The sequence below is a fragment of the Rana temporaria genome, chromosome 5, assembly GCF_905171775.1.
Source record: "Rana temporaria chromosome 5, aRanTem1.1, whole genome shotgun sequence".
NCBI classification, from domain to species: Eukaryota; Metazoa; Chordata; class Amphibia; order Anura; family Ranidae; genus Rana; species Rana temporaria.
The window spans coordinates 15,465,421-15,488,339 of NC_053493.1; the positions used below are offsets into that span (position 1 = coordinate 15,465,421).

Here is a 22,919-nt window from a genome sequence, read left to right on the forward strand (position 1 = left end):
CAACATTAGTGTCAGTTACTGTCATATTAACCCTAAATATTGATGTTATTGACTGCAATAATACCCCCCCCCCAGCAGTCAGCTCTACACCGCTCCTAGTCGGTGCGCAGGCGCAGTATAGCGCCGTATAGAGCTGACTCGCAGTTCGGCTACTTTTGGAAACTTATGCCGCCGAGGGGAAGTTTTTCTCAAGACGTCAATCATCTGGACGAAGTCCCACATGACACTGCGCCTCTGCATAGGAACACCTACTCCCGCGGGAGTGAGCACCCGGAAGCTGGGTGGAAAATAGCAATAATACGGTATGTACAGCAAAAAAACAAAAAACAAACAGCATACTGTAAATGTTGGAAGTATGCAGAATGTAATGTTATATACATGTTTTTAGGGTGAACCTCCGCTTTAACAAATGGTCAAACACAGAACAATGCCTTCCTTCCAGATCCCGGAGCCATCTGGAGGGGGTTAGCCTTAAGACAGGGCAGAGGACCCACTACTGCGTAATAGAATCAAAGGAGAAATACTTGAGTATTCCAAGGATCATGACAGAAGCCTACTTGAGAAACCTTGAGCTAGACTTTTTCTTTTAAAGGGGTTGTAAATGTAAAAAAAAAAAAATCCTAATACATATCTTCCTTTACCTTAGTGCAGTCCTCCTTCACTTACCTCATCCTTCCATTTTGCTTTTAAATGTCCTTATTTCTTCTGAGAAATCCTCACTTCCTGTTCTTCTGTCTGTAACTCCACACAGTAATGCAAGGCTTTCTCCCTGGTGTGGAGTGTCGTGCTCGCCCCCTCCCTTGGACTACAGGTGAGTCAGGACGCCCACTAACACACAGCTCCTTTCTCTATCTGCAACGTAGAGAGCGTCCTGACTCTCCTGTAGTCCAAGGGAGGGGGCGAGCACGACACTCCACACCAGGGAGAAAGCCTTGCATTACGGTGTGGAGTTACAGACAGAAGAACAGGAAGTGAGGATTTCTCAGAAGAAATAAGGACATTTAAAAGCAAAATGGAAGGATGAGGTAAGTGAAGGAGGATTGCACTAAGGTAAAGGAAGACATTTACGAAAATAAAATTGTACCTTTACAACCCTGGATGATGGAGTTAAATAAAATGATTATTTTGTGTTTATGTTACTTTTCTCCTGAACTACTCAAATATTGGTTTTCTTTCTTTCTTATATTGTTTTATTTCTTGATATATATATATATGAGTGTATTACAATACTGTTATTCTTAAAATAAGTTATGACAGAGTTATACAGTTACAGTACATCTCAGCCTGAAGAAAAACTGAAGACAGATGGTTTAACTATTAAAGCGGAAGTAAACCCATCGATTTAACAGTTTCAAAAAGCAGTTACATGTCCGGCATGCCGGGATTGCTAACGGTCACATTGGTTGTGCTCTCAACCAAACTGTCAAACCATCCAATGGCTGGTGTCATAACTGATCACATGTGCAGCACCATGGCAGTTGAAGATTAAACATAGGCCAAGATGGCAGCTTCCTTGGCTGAAAATGATAGGTGGGTTTACTTACACTTTAAGTGAAGACAGCTGTTACTCACTCCTTTTGACCCCCTCCATCGAATGAAGCCCCTGTGAGTCTGAGTGAAGGGCCCTGTGCGTCTGAGTGTGCCTCGTGGCAAGAATAAACGGCACAAGAAGGAAAGCCATATATGGACTGACCAATCAGTTGTGCTCATATGAATGATGTCATTTTGTCTATAAAGCTGTAGTAGCAATAAAGGCTCCTCTTCTTTACGCTTGGAGACAGAAGGAAGCAGACTGTCTTTTTTCTTGCTTTCACAATTTGGGTCAGAGGCAGAATGGGTTTTTGCCCTAGCGTTTTGCTAGGGGTTATCAATCCTTATCAACCCCTTTAAGGATTATACCCCAGCATGTGTGCATGTGCTTTGTGATGCCTTATAGAGCATTGAAACACATTGCACAACAATGCAACATCTCCATTTTGCTTTGTTGGGGAAACTAATCAATAGGACATTGCCTGTATGTATACATTGGGGCTACTTTGGGTAACGCCGCCCAGACACAGTCCAACCGGGCTGGTGTGAAGAAGCCCTAAAAACAAATGTAACAATAAATATAAAGTGTCCCTTTCTACTTTAAAGAGACATCTATAAGCTTGAGGGTCACCATCCCTGAATTCTTACCTGGAAGGATCCAAGAATGAGCTCGAAGACTAGTTTGACTTCCACTTTAAAGTTGTCGGGGAAGAAGGCGAACATAATATAATGAACTCCGAAGAGGGGAATTAGTAGAAGAGTTGACTTCGCCAGCCTCCTGCAGAAAGAGAATTTGTGTCACATCATGGAGTCACAGAAAGCAGGTAGAGGGATTACAGTCACATTATATCTACACCGCACTCTTAACCGTAATTGCCGGTACACCCGAGGCTTAAAATACGTCTCCAAGCCTTGGAATGACAGCTGTGTTATTTCCTGTTTACAGCAGAGTATTAGCCATTATCTTCTCAGAACACAAAACCATTTTCTTCTTATGAAGTGATAATTTAGCCAATTCCAAAACAGAACGCTTTTTAGAAAATCACCTGTTTTTGCAGAGTGATTATGGCTGATGTCGGCTACTGAGATTTATAGGGAGGCGATATGCATGAACATGAGAGAGGAGGATCATTGCTAATGCCTGGAGGAAATGCAAATGTCTGCTGGAGTTGTCAAACTAAGTTAGGCCGCGTGCCATTCTGGTTAAAGGGGGTTTCCATCTTCAGTTATATACAGCGCCACCCCAGCAGGGGCCACCAAATGTGACTGGTTCTCTCCCAAACAGTGCAGACGCTACCAGCCACCCAATCAACAGTCCATTCACTCTGGCTCTGTCAGGAAGGGCACGCCAGCAATCAAGATGGCGACTATGGTCGTTCCCCTGTTCTGCATGTCCCACTGAGAAGGGCTGCACGGGCGCGTTTGCGCGCGCCAGCGACCTGTGCAGGCTCGCACTCGCTTGCACACTAGTGACACACAAAATATCGGCGCGCGCGCACGTGCACAATGACGTTGTGGCATTAACCACTTCCTAACTGGGCACATAAACCCCCTTCGTGCCCAGGCGAAAATTTCAGCTTCCGGCACTGCGTCGCTTTAACTGACAATTGCACAGTCGTGCGACGTGGCTCCCAAACAAAATTGACGTCCTTTTTTCCCCACAAATAGAGCTTTATTTTGGTGGTATTTGATCACCTCTGCGGTTTTTATTTTTTGCGCTATAAACAAAAAAAGAGCGACAATTTTAAAAAAATATATATATTTTTTACTTGGTGCTATAATAAATATCCCAATTTTTTTTTTAAAAAAACTATTTTTTTCTCAGTTAAGGCCGATACGTATTTTTTGACGTATTTTTGTAAAAAAAAAAATCGCAATAAGCGACTGGTTTGCGCAAAAGTTATAGCGCCTACAAAATGGGGAACAGAAATATTATTTTTTATTATTATTATTTTTTTTACTAGTAATGGCGGCGATCTGCGATTTTTATTGGGACTGCGATATTGCGGCGGACGTATCGGACACTTTTGACACAAATTTGGGACCATTCACATTTATACAGCGATCAGTGCTATAAAAATGCACTAATTACTGTATAAATGTGACTGGCAGGGAAGGGGTTAACACTAGGGGGTGAGGAAGGGGTTAAATGTGTATCCTGGGTGTGTTCTAACTGTGTGGGGGGAGGGGGGTGACTGGGGGAGGTGACTGATCTGTGTCCCTATGTACAAGAGACACAGATCGGTCTCCTCTCCTCTGACAGCACGTGGAGCTCTGTGTTTACACCCCATCATTACACACAGAGCTCCACGTCCCTGCTGTCTTACCGACGATCGCGTGTACCCGGCGGACATCGCGGCCGCCAGGTACACGCATCGGCTTCCCAGCTATGCGCCGGGACAGTGTTTACCTGCTGCGCGCCCTCCAGAGGAGCGCGCGGGTAATGCACTTTAAAAGTTGTCCAAAGACGTCCACTTGGCACTTGAGAGCCGCGCTGTTGACGTCTTTTGCCAATAGCGCGGGTCTGAAGTGGTTAATAGGCTATTTAAACTGTCTTACTTCCTTGAATCGGTGCTGTCCGGTCTACAGCGTTACCTGAGACCTCTGATTGTCGTTTACCTGCATCCTGCTCCAGCTGACCCTATCCGGCTTGTTTTGACTAACCCTGTTTATCTGCCTGCATCGGACTTCGGCCTGTGTTGACTACGTCCCTGCCTGTTCCTCCTGCTACCTTGCTGCCAGCCGATTGCCGAACCTGCCTGTACCTGAGACGACGTTCCTGCCCAGAGTTGGACTGGCAACTCATGGGGCCCCCGGGCAATAGGAGAATATGGGGCCCCCAGGCAATAGATCATGGGGCCACACAGTATACACACACATACATACACAGTATACACACATACAGTATACATACACAGTATACACACACAGACACACAATATACACACAGTATACACATACACACACTGACACGGTACTGGAGAGGCGGGGCAGCTAAAATCTTGGGATTGTTTAAAAAGCACAGATTTTTACACACTGTCCCTGGTTTTACTTAGGCTGGCAACCCTGATGGGGCCCCCTAGTGGCATGGGGCCCTCGGGCAGTGCCCGAGTGCTCGAATGGTCAGTCCGCCCCTGTTCCTGCCTACTCCTTCTGCTACCCTGCTTGTTACCGAACCTGCTTGTATCCGACCTTGCTCCAGTGTTTACCTGCTTTCGACTTGTGTTTTTTTTACTACTCCAGTCCATCTGCCTGCACCTTCCTGAGCTCCAGCTCCCAGTCTGACAGCTGTTCCCGGGTCCGTTCCAGTTCCTGTTCCAGTCCAGCTCGTCTACCAGCAAGTTTGCCAGGCTTTCGTGCGACTCTGCACTCCTGCGCCTCCTGTCTTCCCTATCAGGGGCCTCGAGTCAGAGGTGTAAGGGAGGCCTCCCTCTGCATACCAGACTCTTCCACCAGGTACGTGACAGGCTCCAATAAGCAGTCTAGGGATTGTCTTTTTCAGATTTTTTGGCTGGCAAAACACGTAACAAAATAGGGATTGGGGCTCAGATGTAGATAGTCAACAGAGGACATTCTTTCTAGTAGAAGAAGTAGTGGCTAATAGTGAACAGTCCAATGCCCCGCCACGCCACGGAGGACCAAGGGGCAAGTCTTTGGGCATCTGGATACCCTGCGCCAGCGCGCAACTATTGGTACCTAGCAGTGGCGGTTTGTCCATAGAGGGCGCTGGAGCGCCGACCCCTCTGATTCTCACCGCCAACGGCTCTGATAGGCTTTTCCGAGTACAGCCCTCGGGTCCCGGAAGCTTATACAAGGAACGCACTAGGGATGCGCTCCTTGTATAAGACTGACAGGCATCTCAGCCAATCAGGTTGGCCTATTCTGGCTACCGGTAACCTGATTGGCTGAGATGCCTGTCGGTCATCGAGGGCAGTAGAAGACATCGAGGGACGTGGATGGCTGACTCCAGTAAAGGTAAGTGCTGGGCGGGGGGGGGGGGAGGGGGACTTTACAGGGCACAGCGGTGACATCAATGGGCACAGTGGGGACAATGGGCACAGTGGGGACAATTAAAAAGCACAGCGGCGACAATTAAAGGGCAAAGCGACGACAATTAAAGGGCACAGCGGTGACAATTAAAGGGCACAGCGGTGACAATTAAAGGGCACAGTGGTGACAATTGATGGCACAGTGGCTGTGTTTGATGGCATGGCACAGTGGCTGCGTTTGATGGCATGGCACAGTGGTGACAATTGATGGCACAGTGGCTGCGTTTGATGGCATGGCACAGTGGCTGCGTTTAATGGCATGGCACAGTGGTGACAATTGATGGCACAGTGGCTGCGTTTGATGGCATGGCACAGTGGTGACAATTGATGGCACAGTGGCTGCATTTGATAGGCACAGTGAGGCTGCACTTTTTTTTTCGTTTGCGCCCCCCCAAAAATTTTGAGCACCAGCCGCTACTGGTACCTAGTGTAGGGTCCAGCACACGTGGATCAACTTAAGGTGATATTCCAGTCATACCCTAATGGAGGCTAAATCTACTCTAACCCCCATTCTATGCCTATTCTATCTACCCTGCAAAAGTAAAGTGCATCCTTAACTATTCAGCGCTGGCTGCAATGCAGAGGAGAGACAGTTGTCAATGAATGCCCCATAGTAAGCCTTTGGGTGATGTAATCGTCCATTGATGAAACGACGCTGGAAGCCGATCATGTGACCGGACAAGAGCAGCTTCAGAAGAAGTATAGCAGGACTCAAGTCCTGTGGGAACGCGTGGGAACGGAGTTCCTGCACTTTTTTCACAGCAGGAACGCAGTTCCCTTTGCAGGACTAGAGCAGCCGAGAGCAGCCGAGCCAATCCTTCACTAAGTGGCGATGCACAGCTTGAGTCACTGTCAGGGGCAGGGGAACCTTAGTAATCCTTTATGTTACTGGCCACTTCCTGTATATGGATTCATCAGGTAGTGTGCGGATATTCCATCACTTCCTCGATGCCGCAATGTCTCCTGGGAGCTTTTGTCATTTTCCGGCGTATCTCAGTTTGAGAATACACTTAAATTTAGGACGGCGCAGATTCCGAGTTAGGTCGGCGTATCTACTGATACGCCAGCGTAACTCTCTCTGAATCTGGCTATCAGACTATTTATCTGCACCCCAGCCCTCTTCTGAACACTTGGACCCATTTGAGGAATCCTTGGTGTGGAACGTATGCGTGGGGAATATTGCGTTTGGACTTTGCCCGGGGTAAAACACAGGTTCTCTTTAAATTTGATTGCTTTCCTGATGCTGAAGGAGGAGATCTATGGCTGGATACAAAGAATTATTGGGAATGATGTTACTTAGTCCTCTGAGATACGTAATCCAATCTACTTAATTAACAGAGAGAAAGGCTGATTTTCTCTTAGTACAACGGTAGCCAAAAACATTAAGGAGCAGCAGAGCAATTAATTACATCCTTGACTTCATCTGAATCCAGACACTGAATTGAATTGCGCAGATCGCACTCTTATAATTATTGATAAAGGAATAATGAAACTGTCAAAAAAAGATACTTGTCTAATATTATTACCTCCTATGTTACCCGTGTTGTGGTCGGAGATATTTCACCAAAGTTTGGAGCAGGCCTCGGTCTTTGCTACCCAAACGAACCTTTCCGTTTTTTGTTTTTTTTAGTTTGACATTAAAATAATTTGTGGTTCTAGACATCATATATAGGGGTCAGGGCCGCCGTCAGGGGGGTATAGGCATTACACATGCAAGGAGGCTGAATGTCCCCAGGGGCCCGCCCCCCCCGGTAATCGGCTCGCGACTGGAGAGAGGAGATGACACTTTCACGTTTTCCCCGGTTCTCTGCTTGCTGCTGGAGAGAGGAGAGATGGAGACATGACACTGACTTTTTCGGCTCCCCCCCCCCCCCCCCCGGGTTCTCAGCTTGCGAAAGGAGAGAGGAGAGATGACACTGGGCTAGATTCAGGTAGCTGCGCCCCTTCTTACGAGCCGCCCTAAGTTTGAGAGGCAAGTGCTGTATTCACAAAGCACTTGCCTCCTAACTGACGGCGGTGTAGCGTAAATGGGGCCGGCGTAAGCGCGCCTAATTAAAATGATTTTGAGGGGGGCGTGTTTTATTTAAATTAGGTTGACCCCGCGTATTTTACGTTTTTTACGAACGGCGCATGCGGCGTTCGTGAAAAAATCCCAGTGCGCATGCTCGAAATTCCGACGCAAATCGGCATTGCTTTCGACGTAAACGTAAATTACGTCCAGCCCTATTCGTGAACGACTTACGCAAACGACGTAATAAATTCAAATTTCGAAGCGGGAACGACGTCCATACTTAACATTGGCTGCGCCACCTAATAGCAGGAGCAACCTTACGCCGAAAAAGCCTAACGTAAACGACGTAAATAAATTGCGCCGGCCGTATGTACGTTTGTGAATCGGCGTATCTAGGTAATTTGCATATTCTACGCCAAAAACAACGGAAGCGCCCCTAGCGGCCAACGTAATATTGCACACAATTATACGCCGCTGCATTAAAGTTGCGTCGGCGGAGGAAGCCTATTTTTTTAACGTATCTGCCTTGGAGAATCGGCGTAACGATACGCCGGCGCAGATTACGGCGGCGTATCTGGAGAAAAGCTACCTGAATCTAGCCCACTGACTTTTTCGCTTCCCCCCCTGGGTTCTCAGCTAGCAGCTGGAGAGATGACACTCACTTTTTCTGCCCCCCCCCGCTCTCAGCTCGCGGCTGGAGCCCCCCCCCCCCCCCAGTTCTCTGCCTCGCGGCTGGAGAGAAGAGATAAGAGATGCAGCTCTGCACGGTAGCCAATCAGCTTCTATCTTCAGCTTGTTTAGTTAAAGGGGTTGTAAACCTTCCTATTTTTTCACCTTAGGTGAAAAAACATCCGATAATTACAGGCCCCTCCCCCAGCCCCCCGGTTTACTTACCTGAGCTCTCGAAAGTCCCGCGTCGAGAACGTGCTAGCTCTCGGCCCGGTCTTCTCTGCTTTTCATTGGATAGATTGATAGCAGGGCAGCCATTGGCTTGCGCTGCTGTCAATCCAATCCAAATGAAGCGTGCGCCGGGGAGCGGGGCCAAGTCCAGCATTTGTGTCTATGGACGCAAATGCTGGATTCGGGAGTGCGGCCGCAAGGTAACCCCCCTTGGGAAAGCGCTTCCCAGAGGGGGTTATCTGATGTGGGGAGGAGCCGAGACAGCCGCCGAGGGACCCCAGAAGACGTGGATCGGGGCCACGCTATGCAAAACGAGAAAAAAATATTTGAACCTTTAGTATCACTTTAACCGCTTGAGGACCGCCGCACGATAATATACGTTGGCAAAATGGCATGGCTGGGCACAAGGGCGTACATGTACGTCCCCTTTAAGATCCCAGCCGTGGGTCGCGAGCGCGCTTCTCCGTGACCATCCCTGCGGGAACGGTGGACGCGATCGCCGCCGGTGTCCTGCGATCGGTCACAGACCTGAAGAACGGGGAGAGGTAACTGTAAACAAACCTTTCCCCATGCTTCCTAGTGATCCTGTCAGTGATCATCTGTTTCCTGTCATTGGGAACGACGATCAGTGACGTCACACGTCCAGCCATGCCCCCCCACAGTAAGAATCACTCCCTTAGGGCACACTTAACCCCTACAGCGCCCCCTGCTGGTTAACTCCTTCACTGCTAGTGTCATTTTTACAGTAATCAATGCATTTTTATAGCACTGATCGCTGTAAAAATTACAATGGTTCCAAAAAAGTGTCCGCCATAATGTCGCAGTCACGATAAAAATCGCTGTTCATTACTAGTAAAAAAAAAAATATTAAGAAAAATGCAATAAAACTATCCCCTATTTGGTAGACACTATGGGCCGGATTCAGAAAAGAGATACGCCGGCGTATCTCCTGATACGCCGTCGTATCTCTGAGTCTGGCCGTCGTATCTATGCGCCTGATTCATAGAATCAGGTTACGCATAGATATGCCTAAGATCCGACAGGTGTAAGTGTCTTACACCGTCGGATCTTAGGCTGCAATCTCACGCTGGCCGCTAGGTGGCGCTTCCGTTTGTTTACGCGAGGAATATGCAAATTAGTATTCACGTCGATTCAGAAACGAACGACCGCCCGGTGCTTTTTTTTACGTCGTTTGCGTTCGGCTTTTTCGGGCGTATAGTTACCCCTGCTATATGAGCGGCGTATCCTATTTTAAGTATGGCCGTCGCTTTCGCGCTGAGTTTTGACATTTTTACGTCGTTTGCGCAAGTCGTTCGCGAATACGGCTGGACGTAATTTACGTTCACGTCTAAAGCAATGACGTCCTTGCGACGTCATTTAGAGCAACGCACACTGGGATATTTTACGGACGGCGCATGCGCCGTTCAAATAATACGTCAAAAACGCGGGGTCAAACCCAATTTAAATAAAACACGCCCCCTACATCCCCATTTAAATTACGTGGCCTTACGCCGCAACACAAACGTTACGCCGCCGTAACTAAGGGCGCAAGTTCTTTCTGAATAAAGAACTTGCGCCCAAAGTTAGAGCGGCGTAACGTATCGGAGATACGTTACGCGGGTCGGACAGATACGCCATTGTATCTGAATCCGGCCCTATAACTTTTGCGCAAACCAATCAATAAACGCTTAGTTTGATTTTTTTTTACCAGAAATATGTAGAAGAATACGTATCGCCCTAAACTGAGGAAAAAAAAAGTTTTTTTATAAATGTTTGGGGGATATTTATTATAACAAAAAGTAATATATATAGCATTATTTTCAAAATTGTCGCTCTATTTTTGTTTATAGCGCAAAAAATAAAATCCGCAGAGGTGATCAAATACCACCAAAAGAAAGCTCTATTTGTGGGAAAAAAAGGACGGCAATTTTGTTTGAGAGCCACGTCGTACGGCCGCGCAATTGTCAGTTAAAGCGACGCAGTGCCGAAACGCAAAAAGTAGCCTGGTCCTTTAGCTGCGTAATGGTCCGGGGCTGAAGTGGTTAAGCTTTGACAAAACGACCTGGAAGACAAATGTACAATGTTGCCGTCTTATTACTGGGGGGAAGTGGCGACTGAGGAAATGCTTCTTTCTCCTTGCAGCAGACTGATGACATCATCTCAGCCTTGACTAAATTATTGACTGGAGTTTAAGGATGGCCATTAAATGGTAAAACGTTGAGATTTTTATTTTATTTTTTTAAATGACACTGTTGCTGTAAATTGTCAAAGATGTCAGAAATGTCTTCATGCAGACTTGTAAATTTACTGACAGGTATATTGGGCCAGATTCACAGAAAAAGTACGCCGGAGTATCTACTGATACTCCGGCGTACTTTCAAATTTGCCGCGTCGTATCTTTATTTGTAATACACAAACAAGATACGACGGCATTTGGCTAAGATCCGACAGGACAGGCGTACGCCTTCGGATCTTAGGATGCAATACTTCGGCGCCCGCTGGGTGGAGTTCGCGCCTTTTTCCGCGTCGGGTATGCTAATTAGCTGTTTCCGGCGATCCACGAAGGTACGCGCGTTCGTCGCATTCTCTTACGTCGTCGCTAGTCGGTTTTTCCCGTCGCAATCTTAAGCCTGCTATTTCATGGCTTAGGCCCCGTACACACGAGAGGATCGATCCGCTGGAATTGATCCGCGGATCGGTTTCAGCGGATAGATCCGCTGGTGTGTACGATCCAGCGGATATTTATCCGCGGATATATTTCGGGCCGACCGATTTCCAGCGGATAAAAATTTCTTAGCATGCTAAGAAATCTATCCGCTGGAATCGGCTCCAGCGGATCGATCCAGTGGTCTGTACAGACTCACCGGATAGATCCGTCCGATCCCATCCCTCGCATGCGTCGTAATGATTCGACGCATGCGTGGGTATCCTTATATGACAGCGTCGCGCACGCCGCCGCGTCATCATCGCGGCGACGGCGCGACACGTCACCGCGGACGGAATTCCGCGGGGATCTTGATCTCCTGGTTAGTACAACCAGGAGATCAAAATCCGCCAGAGGATTTATCCGCGGATACGGTCCGGAGGACCGTTTCCGCGGATAAATCCTCTCGTGTGTACCCGGCATTAGATTTAGACCAGCCATGTTAAAGTATGACCGTCGTTCCCGCGTCGAAATTCAAAAATTTTTTTTTTTTTGCGTAAGACGTCCGGGAATACGAAAGGACGTAACACACGTCACCGTTCAAAAAACACGTCGGGGCGCCGTAATTTCGCGCAAAGCACAGCGGGAAATTTCCTAACGGAGCATGCGCAGAACGTTCGGCGCGGGAACGCGCCTAATTTAAATTGTACACGCCCCATTTGAATTAGGCGGGCTTGCGCCGGACCGCTTTACGCTACACCGCCGCAAGTTTACAGCCAAGTGCTTTGTGAATCAAGCACTTACGATGAAAACTTGCTGCGGAGTAACGTAAAGGGGATACGTTACGCCGCCGTAATTGTTCGTGAATCTGGCCCATTGTGTCCCTTTTCCCAGACGGCTGCTGTTTTCTTACCTTTGCCCCGGAATGCAGATGAGCTTTTCTCCTGATTGCTCATTCAGACAGATATATTAAATGTACTGGTTGCACTCCGGGTTTTCTGATGGTTTGTGCCAATATTAAATGGAAAAGCTAAATTGATTTACTTCCTGCAAAGTGACCTCTGCGGTCCGGATTGTGGTTTTTCTGAGTTAATTGCTTTCTGGTAAATTCATTTTCTCAACATTTTAAACCACTGAGTGCATTGAGTTCAGTCATCTGTTCAGTTCTTAAAGAGAACCCATCAAAATCATTTTCTGGGAACCGCCACTGCAGCCTGAGTTAAAAATGTACAAGTCGTCATCTTCATCCTTACTACTCTAGTTAATAAATCACTGTCAACAAACGAGTTACACAGCCAGCAACATCAGGACGCTTATCCATATGCTTGTTCCAGGTCAGCAACTCAAGTGGTAGTAAGGCATAGATCAGGGGTTTCACAATCATTTTCATTGCGGGATGCATCAGCAGTAAAGTTACCCTCAAAAAGCCGGTTGTATCTGAGGTGTGCAATGTACAGAGTGCAGAGTTTAGGAGTGTGCTATGTACAGAGTGCAGAGTTTAGGAGTGTGCTATGTACAGAGTGCAGAGTTTAGGAGTGTGCTATGTACAGAGTGCAGAGTTTAGGGATGCGCTATGTACAGAGTGCAGAGTTTAGGAGTGCATTAGAGTGCAGAGTTTAGGAGTGCATTACATACAGAGTGCAGAGTTCAGAAGTGTGCTATGTACAGAGAGCAGGGCTAAGGGGTGCAGAGTTCAGGAGTGCATTACATACAGAGTGCAGAGCTCAGGAGTGCATTACATACAGAGTGCAGAGTTCAGGAGTGCATTACATACAGAGTGCAGAGCTCAGGAGTGCAATACATACACAGTGCAGAGTTTGAGAGTGTATTATATACAGAGTGCAGAGTTCAGGAGTGCATTACAGAGTGCAGGGTTCAGGAGTGCATTACATACAGAGTGCAGAGTTAAGGAGTGCATTACATACAGAGTGCAGAGTTCAGGAGTGCATTACATACAGAGTAAAGAGCTCAGGAGTGCATTACATACAGAGTAAAGAGCTCAGGAGTGCATTACATACAGAGTGCAGAGCTCAGGAGTGTATTACATAAAGAGTGCAGGGTTCAGGAGTGCAATACATACACAGTGCAGAGCTCAGGAGTGCATTACATACAGAGTGCAGAGTTAAGGAGTGCATTACATACAGAGTGCAGAGTTCAGGAGTGCATTACATACAGAGTACAGAGCTCAGGAGTGCATTACATACAGAGTGCAGAGTTAAGGAGTGCATTACATACAGAGTGCAGAGCTCAGGAGTGTATTTACATACAGAGTGCAGGGTTTAGGAGTGCGCTATGTACAGAGAGCAGGGATTTGGGGAGTATAACGTACAGCATGCAGAGTTCAGGAGTGTGCTATGTACAGAGTGCAGGGGTTTGGGGAGTGCTACGTACAGAGTGCAGAGTTTAGGGATGCGCTATGCACAGTGTACATCCCCACCTCCAACCCCCCTTGAAGATTCCTTACATCTCTCTCTTACCTCCCTGTGTAGGAGGCTCTGCCTCGCCATGCAGGGAGATTGTTCGCTCTCAAATTCTGGATATCCGTTTCCGCTGCACCACGCCATGAGTGGGGGCAGGGATCTGTTCATTCCGGGAGGCACTTAACGCAAAGCTGTCCCTTGTAAACACAAGGGGGGGGGGTTATGGGGTCTGAGGAGGAAAGGGAGGGCCTTTGAAGGACCTGTGAGGAGTAGAGAGGGGAGGCCTGAGGGAGTCTGAGGATCAGAAGTGTCTGGGGGGGGGGGGGGGGACTGAGGAGAAATGAGGGGATCCTGGGGGTCTGAGGAGAGGGAAGGTCTGGGGGGTGGTTTATAGGGTCTGAGGTGGAGAGGGAGTGGGTTTGAAGGACCTGAGGAGAAGAGAGGAGAGGTCTGAGGGAGTCTGAGGATCAGAAGTGTCTGGGGGGGTCTGAGGATAAATGAGGGGATCCTGGGGGTCTGAGGGGAGGGAAGGTCTGGGGTGGTGGGTTATGGGGTCTGAGGTGGAGAGGGAGTGGGTTTGAAGGACCTGAGGAGAAGAGAGGGGAGGTCTAAGGGGGAGAAGTGTCTAGGGGGGTGGGTCTGAGGAGCAATGGGGGATCCTGGCGGTCTGAGGAGAGGGAAGGGAAGGTCTGGGGGGGGGGGTTATGGGGTCTGAGGAGAGGGAGTGGGTTTGAAGGACCTGGGGAGTAGAGAGGGGAGGCCTGAGGGGGAGAAGTGTCTGGGGGGGGGGGTCTGAGGAGCAATGGGGGATCCTGGGGGTCTGAGAAGAGGGAAGATCTGGGGGGTGGGTTATGGGGTCTGAGGAGGAGAGGGAGTGGGTTTGAAGGACCCGAGGAGTAGAGGGGGGAGGTCTGAAGGAGAGAAGTGTCTGGGGGGGGGGGGGGTCTGAGGAGCAATAGGGAATGCTGGGGGTCTGAGGAGAGGGAAGGTCTGGGGGGTGGGTTATGGGGTCTGAGGTGGAGAGGGAGGGGGTTTGAAGGACCTGAGGAGTAGAGAGGGGAGGTCTAAGGGGGAGAAGTGTCTGGGGGGGGGGTCTGAGGAGCAATGGGGGATCCTGGGGGTCTGAGAGGGAAGGTCTTGGGGGTCTGAGAAGAAGAGAGGGGAGATCTAGGGGGGGGGGGGGTCTTAGGAATTGAGAGGGGAGGTCCAGGGAGTCGAAGTGGGAGAAAGGGGGTTTTGAGGAGAGGAGGGTCTGAGGAGGAGAGACGGGGGTTTGAGGTTAAGAGGGGAGGTCTTGGGGGTCTGAGGAAGAGAGAAGGGAGGTCTGGGCGGGGGGGAGAGGGGGGGGGGCTTCTGAGGAGGAGAGAGGGTTTTTGGCCTCAGGAAAGTGGCTTTTTTTCTGAGTTCTGGCAATCCGCCTCTAACAGCGGTCTGCAGTGTTTCGGAGTCGCCGCCATTTTGCTGTAGCCACTTGTTACAGTGGATGGCCGCCGAACAGTTGCATGACACAGCGGGAGACCGCAAACAAGGTGAGGCTGCAGATGGGCACAGTGAGGCGGGAAATGGGCAGAGTGAGGCTGCAGATGGGCACAGTAAGGCTGAAAATGGTTATAGTGAGGCTTCAAATGGGCACAGTGAGGCTGCAAATGGGCACAGTGAGGCTGAAATGGGCACAGTGAGGCTGAAATGGGCACAGTGAGGCTGCAGATGGCACAGTGAGGCTGCAGATGGCACAGTGAGGCTGCAAATGGGCACAGTGAGGCTGCAAATGGGCACAGTGAGGCTGCAAATGGGCACAGTGAGGCTGCAGATGGGCACAGTTAGGTTGAAAAAGGTTATAGTGAGGCAGCAAATTGGCACAGTGAGGCTGCAGATGGGCACAGTGAGGCTGGAAATGGGCAGAGTGAGGCTGCAGATGGGCACAGTAAGGCTGACAATGGTTATAGTGAGGCTTCAAATGGGCACAGTGAGGCTGTAGATGGGCACAGTGAGGCTGAAATGGGCACAGTGAGGCTGAAATGGGCACAATGAGGCTGAAATGGGCACAGTGAGGCTGCAGGTGGCACAGTAAGGCTGCAGATGGCACAGTGAGGCTGCAAATGGGCACAACGAGACTGCAGATGGGCACAGTGAGGCTGCAAATGGGCACAGTGAGGCTGCAAATGGGCACAGTGAGGCTGCAGATAGACACAGTGAGGCTGAAATGGGCACAGTGAGGCTGCAAATGGGCACAGTGAGGCTGCAGATGGGCACAGTTAGGATGTAGATGGGCACAGTTAGGATGTAGATGGGCATTGTTTACCAGTAGCTGCTGCATTTCCCACCCTAGGCTTATACTCGAGTCAATACGTTTTCCACGTTTTTTTAGGTCCCCCGGCTTATATTTGGGTCGGCTTATACTCGAGTATATACGGCAATATAAAACAGAGAGTGGTGACAGAATCAAGAAGAGAACCAAAATCCCTGAAGAGACAATATGTAAGCAAGGATTTTTTAAAGATGATAAAGATGGTGACATGTCAAGGAATAACTTCAACTTTGTCACCATCTTTACGATAAGACACGCCCACATTACGTCGAAACAAGCTGTATTGATTTTAATGTGCGTTCAATAAGAACAAACTTCTTACCTATTTTCTATGTGTATTAATAAAATTATTTACTTTTTAATAATTTGCGTTTCAAATATTTCAGCACCCAAAAAAATAAAAATAAAACGTAAAAAAATCCTTGCTTACCTAATATAAAACAAAGTGACAAATAAAAAAGCTACATTAATAATTGATACATACAATAAATCTTGTGGCAGGTTTGTGTGTTATAAACCAATATACAATGTAATTCATGTGATGATTCAAATAAAGTTCATTCAATAAACTGATTAGTTTTTCTAATGAACTTTATTGAATAAACTTTATTTGCTACATCACATTAGTTATTTGGCCTATTGGTTTAGAACACAAACATGTCACAGATTTATCTTCTGTATCAAGTGATTATTAATGTCATTTCTTTATTTGTCACTTGGTTGTATTTATGTTTTTTATGGGTTTTGCACCTTGTTTATCATTTGGTAGCTGCAATTAATATTTGTTTTATGCTATTGGGAAGTCATTTTGGAAGTATTTTGCAGCTGCGGTGCAATTTGGAAGTTTAATTTTTATTTTTAACCACTTCAGCCCCGGACCATTAGGCTGGCCAAAGACCAGAGCACTTTTTGCGATTCGGCACTGCGTCGCTTTAACTGACAATTGCGCGGTCGTGCGACGTGGCTCCCAAACAAAATTTGGCGTCCTTTTTTCCCACAAATAGAGCTTTCTTTTGGATGGTATTTGATCACCTCTGCGCTTTTTAATTTTTGCGCTTTAAACAAAAATAGAGCGACAATTTTAAAAAAAATGCAATATTTTTTACTTTTTTCTATAATAAATATCCCCAAAAAATATATAAACATTTTTTTCCCCAGTTTAGTCTGATACGTATTCTTCTACTTTTTTTTTTGTAAAAAAAAAAAAAAACGCAACAAGCGTTTATTGATTGGTTTGCGCATAAGTTAAAGGGGTAGATCCTCAGAGCGAGTATGCCGGCGTATCTACTGATACGCCGGCGTACTTTCAAATTACCCGCGTCGTATCTTTAGTTTGAATCCTCAAACCAAGATACGACGGCATCTGTCTTTGTATGCCTTCGGATCTTAGATGCAATACTTTGGCGTCCGCTGGGTGGAGTTCGCGTCGTTTTCCGCGTCAGGTATGCAAATTAGCGATTTACGACGATCCACGAACGTACGCGCGGCCGTCGTATTCTGTTACGTCATCTCTAAGTATGGCCTTCGTTCCCGCATCGAAATTTGAATTTTTTTTATTTTTTGCGTAAGTCGTCCGTGAATCGGGATGGACGTAACTCACGTCTAAGTTTAAAAAATGACTAGCAACGTCATTTAGCGCAATGCACGGCGGGAAATTTCGGGACGACGCATGTGCAGTTCATTTGGCGCGGGGATGTGCTTCATTTAAATGAAACCCGCCCCCTAATCGCCGTTTTGAATTCCGCCGCCAGAAATACACTACGCCGCCGTAACTTACAGCGCAAAATCGTTGAGGATTCGAAATTCCACCAGGTAAGGTACAGCGGCGTAGCGTATCTCTGATACGCTGCGCGGATCTAATTCTATGTGGATCTGCCCCATAGTGTCTACAAAATAGGGGATAGTTTTATGGCATTTTTCTTAATATTGTTTTTGTTTACTAGTAATGGCGGCGGTCAACAATTTTTATCGCGACTACGACATTATGGCGGACACATTGGACACCTTTGATGCCATTTGGGGACCATTGTAATTTTTACAGCGATCAGTGCTATAAAAATGCACTGATTACTGTAAAAATTACACTGGCAGTGAAGGTGTTTACCAGTAGGAGGCACTGAAGGGGTTAAGTGTGTCCTAGGGATGTGTTCTAACTGTAGGCGGGATGGGCTGAGGGTAACACGACCGTGATCACCGCTCCCGATCACAGGGAGCTGTGATCAGTGTCCTGCCACTAGGAAGAATGGGGAAATGCCTTGTTTACATCAGCATTTCCCCGTTCTTCCTCTCCGTGAGATGATTGCGGGTATCCCCATGGACATTGAGTCCGCAGGACCCACGATCAGACTCGTGCGCTCCCCCCACAATGCCGCTTCTTAAAGGGGATGTACCTGTACGCCCATAGGAGCCATTGTGTCAATGTGTATCGTCGTGCGCTGGTCCTTATGTGATTAAAGGGGGTGTAAAGGTAATTTTTTTACCCTACATATCTTCCCTTTACCTCAGTGCAGTCCTCCTTCACTTACCTCATCCTTCCATTTTGCTTTTAAATGTCCTTATTTCTTCTGAGAAATCCTCACTTCCTGTTCTTCTGTCTGTAACTCCACACAGTAATGTGAGGCTTTCTCCCTGGTGTGGAGTGTCGAGCTCGCCCCCTCCCTTGGACTACAGGAGAGTCAGGACGCTCTCTACGTTGCAGATAGAGAAAGGAGCTGTGTATTAGTGGGCGTCCTGACTCTCCTGTACTCCAAGGGAGGGGGCGAGCACGACACTCCACACCAGGGAGAAAGCCTTGCATTACTGTGTGAAGTTACAGACAGAACAGGAAGTGAGGATTTCTCAGAAGAAATAAGGACATTTAACCACTTCCATACAGGGCACTTACACACCTTCCCGCCCAAGCCAATTTTCAGCTTTCAGCACTGTCGCACTTTGAATGGCAATTGCGCGGTCGTGCGACGGGGCTCCCAAACAAAATTGGCGTCCTTTTTTCCCCACAAATAGAGCTTTCTTTTGGTGGTATTTGATCACCTCTGCGATTTTTTTTTTTGCGCAACAATAAAAAAAGACTGAAAATTTTGAAAAAAAAATATGTTTTTATTTTTTTCTGTTGATTTTTTTTGTAAATAAGTAATTTTTCTCTTTCAATTACGGGCATTGATATGGCGGCACTGATGGGCACCGATGAGATGCCACTGATGGACATCGATGAGGTAGTACTGACGGGCACAAATGAGGTGGCACTGATTGGCGGTGCTGGTATGCGGCACTGATTGGCGGCGCTGGTATGCGGCACTGATGGGCACACATAGGCGGCACTGATGGGCACACATAGGCGGCACTGATGGGCACACATAGGCGGCACTGATGGGCGGCACTGGGCACTCATAGGCGGCACAGATGGGCACTCATGGGCGGCACTTATGGGTGGCACTGATGGATACTTATGGGTGGCACAGATGGGCACTGGGCATGGATGGGCACTGTGGGGTGGCACTGATGGACACTGTGGGTGGCACTGATGGACATTGTGGGGCAGCACTGATCTACCCATGTTGCCATTCAGTGCCCATTTGTGGGCACTGATTGGCATCTTTTTTTTTTTAAGACTTTTTTTTATTTTTTATTCAATGCTTTTTTTTTTTGTTTGGCCCACCCTGGTGGTCCAGGGTGGGATTCCCTGGTGGTCCATGTGGCGATCCGAGGGGGGGCTGCGCTGATAAACAATCAGCGCGAACCCCCCCTGTCAGGAGAGCCGCCGATAGGCTCTCCTCTACTCGCGTCTGTCAGACGCGAGTGAGGAAGACCCATCAACGGCTCTTCCTGTTTACATCGTGATTAGCCGTGGTTGGACACGGCTGATCACGTGGTAAAGAGTCTCCGCTGGAGGCTCTTTACCGAGATCGGAGATGCAGGGTGTCAGACTGACACCCCGCATCACCGATCGCCGCGCTGCGCGCCCCCACAGACGCGCGCGGCATGAAATCCTGCAGGACGTCCATGGACGTCCTGTCAGGATTTCAGAACCACTTCCCGGACGTAAATCGGCCATAGGCCGGGCGGGAAGTGGTTAAAAGCAATGGAAGGATGAGGTAAGTGAAGGAGGACTGCACTAAGGTAAAGGAAGATATTTAGGGGGAAAAAATGGTACCTTTACAACCCTTTAAGCAGTCAAATCTTCCGGGGCTGAAGTGGTTAATTTTTTTTTTTTTTTTATTGGGAAGTAATTTTTCTTGCGCAATTTGAACGTTTTTTATTTTTTATTTTTAAAGCGTGGAATAAGGGAGATAACGGTTGTTTTTCTAATCAATGCATACAGATTGAATCCCAAGCTGAGCGTAAAAAAACGCACCACCTGCAGAATCATTTTTGATCGAGACGCATGGATTGGATGGTCCGGTGGAATTTATTGATTGTATGCTGCATCGGAGAACTGATCATAGTTGCCAAGCGATTATGCAAATCATTGCTTTGAAGATCAATTGACCGTGAGATTGATATTAGAGAAAGGGGGAGAGTGGGGGCAAGGGAAGAGGAGCTGAAGCTAAACCCAAAGCTACCCACTCAGTTGGTTTGGGGGGACTATCTCGGTACTGATAAAATACAATAAACATAATAGTATCAAAAGTTTATTTATTTTTGTTGTCATAACTTCAATTAGTCTTATCGGGCCAGATTCACGTAGCGCAGCGGATCTATAGATGCGCTCGTTCTACATGAATTAAGATCCGCTCCCGCAAGTTTAGGAGGCAAGTGGCTAATTCACAAACAACTTACCTCCAAACTTGCGACGGCGGATCCTAAATCCCACAGCGGAATTCAAATTCTGCGGCTAGGGGAGTGTACTATTTAAATCAGGCGCGTTCCCGCGCCGATTTAAATGCGCATGCGTCGTCCGGGGAATTTCCCGGCGTGCATTGCTCCCACTGACGTCTTTAGGACGTCAGTGGTTGCGACGTGAGCGGGACTTGCGACGCGCGTGTTCGTGAATCGGCGTACGCAAACGACGTAGGAAAATTCTAATTCGACGCGGGAACGCCGGCTATACTTAACATTGGCTGCGCCTGATAAAAGAAGGGGTAAGTATACGACGGAAAACCGCTACGGAAACGACGCAAGAACACTGCGACGGGTCCGCGTACGTTCGTGAATTTGCGTATCTCGCTGATTTACATATTATTTATCGTAAATCAGCGGGAACGCCCCCGGAGCCATTTTTAAATTGAAAAAAAGATCCGACAGTGTAACACAGTGTAACACTGTCGGATCTAGCCCTATCTATGCGTAATTGATTCTATGAATCAGGCGCATAGATAGGACCAGTTTACGTCAGAGATACGATGGTGTATCTGTAGATACACTGTCGTATCTCTTTGTGAATCTGGCCCATCATCTATATCCCTCTACTTACCTCTACTTACTTCTTTTTTTCTTTCTCTCTTTTCCCTTTTTGCCTTCTTGGGCTGCATATCTATATGTTGTGTGATATTTAGGTCTATTGATTATATAATATCTATAAAGCTTATTGCATTTGTTATCTTCTGTTATGCAATATAAATCTATTGGGCCAGATTCATGTACATCCGCGGCGGCGTAACGTATCGTCTTTACGTTACACCGCCGCAAGTTTTCAGCGCAAGTGCCTGATTCACCAAGCACTTGCGTGTAAACTTACGGCGGTGTAACGTAAAGCCGTCCGGCGCAAGCCCGCCTAATTCAAATGGGGCATGTACCATTTAAATTAGGCGCGCTCCCGCGCCGAACGTTCTGCGCATGCTCCGTGCGGAAATTTCCCGCCGCGCTTTGCGCGAAATGACGTCGCCCCGACGTAATGTTTTGAATGGCGACGTGCGTTACGTCGTTTCGTATTCCCGGAAGTCTTACGCAAAAAAAAAAAATTTGAAATTCGACGCGGGAACGACGGCCATACTTTAACATGGGCTGTCTATTGTTACACCACCTCGATAGCAGCCGTAATTTTGCGACGCAAAAAGACGACTAGCGACGACGTAACGAACGTGCGTACCTTCGTGGATCACCGTAAAAACTAATCTGCATACCCGACGCTGGAAAACGACGCGAACTCCACCCATCGGTCGCCGAAGTATTGCATCCTAAGATCCGAAGGCGTACGAAGCCGCAAGGCTGTCGGATCTTAGCCAAATGCCGTCGTATCTTGTTTGTGAATTACAAATTAAGATACAACGCGGCAAATTTGAAAGTACGCCGGAGTATCAGCAGATACTCCGGCGTACTTAGTCTGTGAATCTGGCCCATTGTATCCAATTGCATTTCTGTTTTTGATAATTCAATAAAATATTTGAAACAAAAAAAAAGTTTATTTATGTATTAAAATTGCGAAACAAACAATTATACAGATCAATGATTGGTCAAGGTCGACTAGTTTCGCGGGAAATACCACTTCATCGGGACAGTCAATCTATAGAATAAACAATACAATAAAAACATGTAATATAAATCAGCAAAAAAATATATGATTCAATAATAATAACTAACCCGATGAGTCAATTGATTTGCATTATCAATTGACTCATCGGGTTAGTTATTATTATTATTTTTCTTGAATCATATATTTTATTGCTGATTTATATAACATGTTTTTATTGTATTGTTTATTTTATAGATTGGCTGTCCTGATGAAGCGGTATTTCCCTGCGAAACTAGTCGACCTTGACCAATCATTGGTCTGTATAAAATCCCTTTCATGCCGACGGAACGCATATATGCGTCCTCGGCTTTCGGGGGTTACATGGGATGAAATGCAGCCGCAGGCATCATCCCGGTACCGTTGTTTAGAGCCGGCGATCGGCTATCCAAACATAACAACCGATGCGGCTAAAAGCCGCTCGGTTGTTATGCCGGAGGAGCGGGAGGGGACATCCCCCCCTCCCGCCGCCTCTCGCCGCTCTGACCGGGCCTCCCGTCCCACCGGGAGACCCGATCCACGATCCTGCGCCTCCATCGTACAGGCGCGCTCTGAAACTATGCTGTAAACGGCTTTGATTCAGTGTCCGCATTGAAAACACAGAAGCAACGT

General features: G+C 47.5%; 1 protein-coding gene across 2 annotated transcripts in view; it reads right to left on the reverse strand.

Moving 5' to 3' along the window:
- Positions 1 to 22,919, reverse strand: part of LOC120939835 (vasoactive intestinal polypeptide receptor-like) — a 373,379-nt gene that overhangs the window by 9,363 nt on the left and 341,097 nt on the right. For both annotated transcript variants that reach the window (XM_040352223.1, XM_040352222.1), the window contains exon 11: positions 2,179 to 2,308. In XM_040352223.1, coding sequence (XP_040208157.1) covers positions 2,179 to 2,308 — 130 coding nt within the window. The remainder of the gene's footprint in view (positions 1 to 2,178; positions 2,309 to 22,919) is intronic.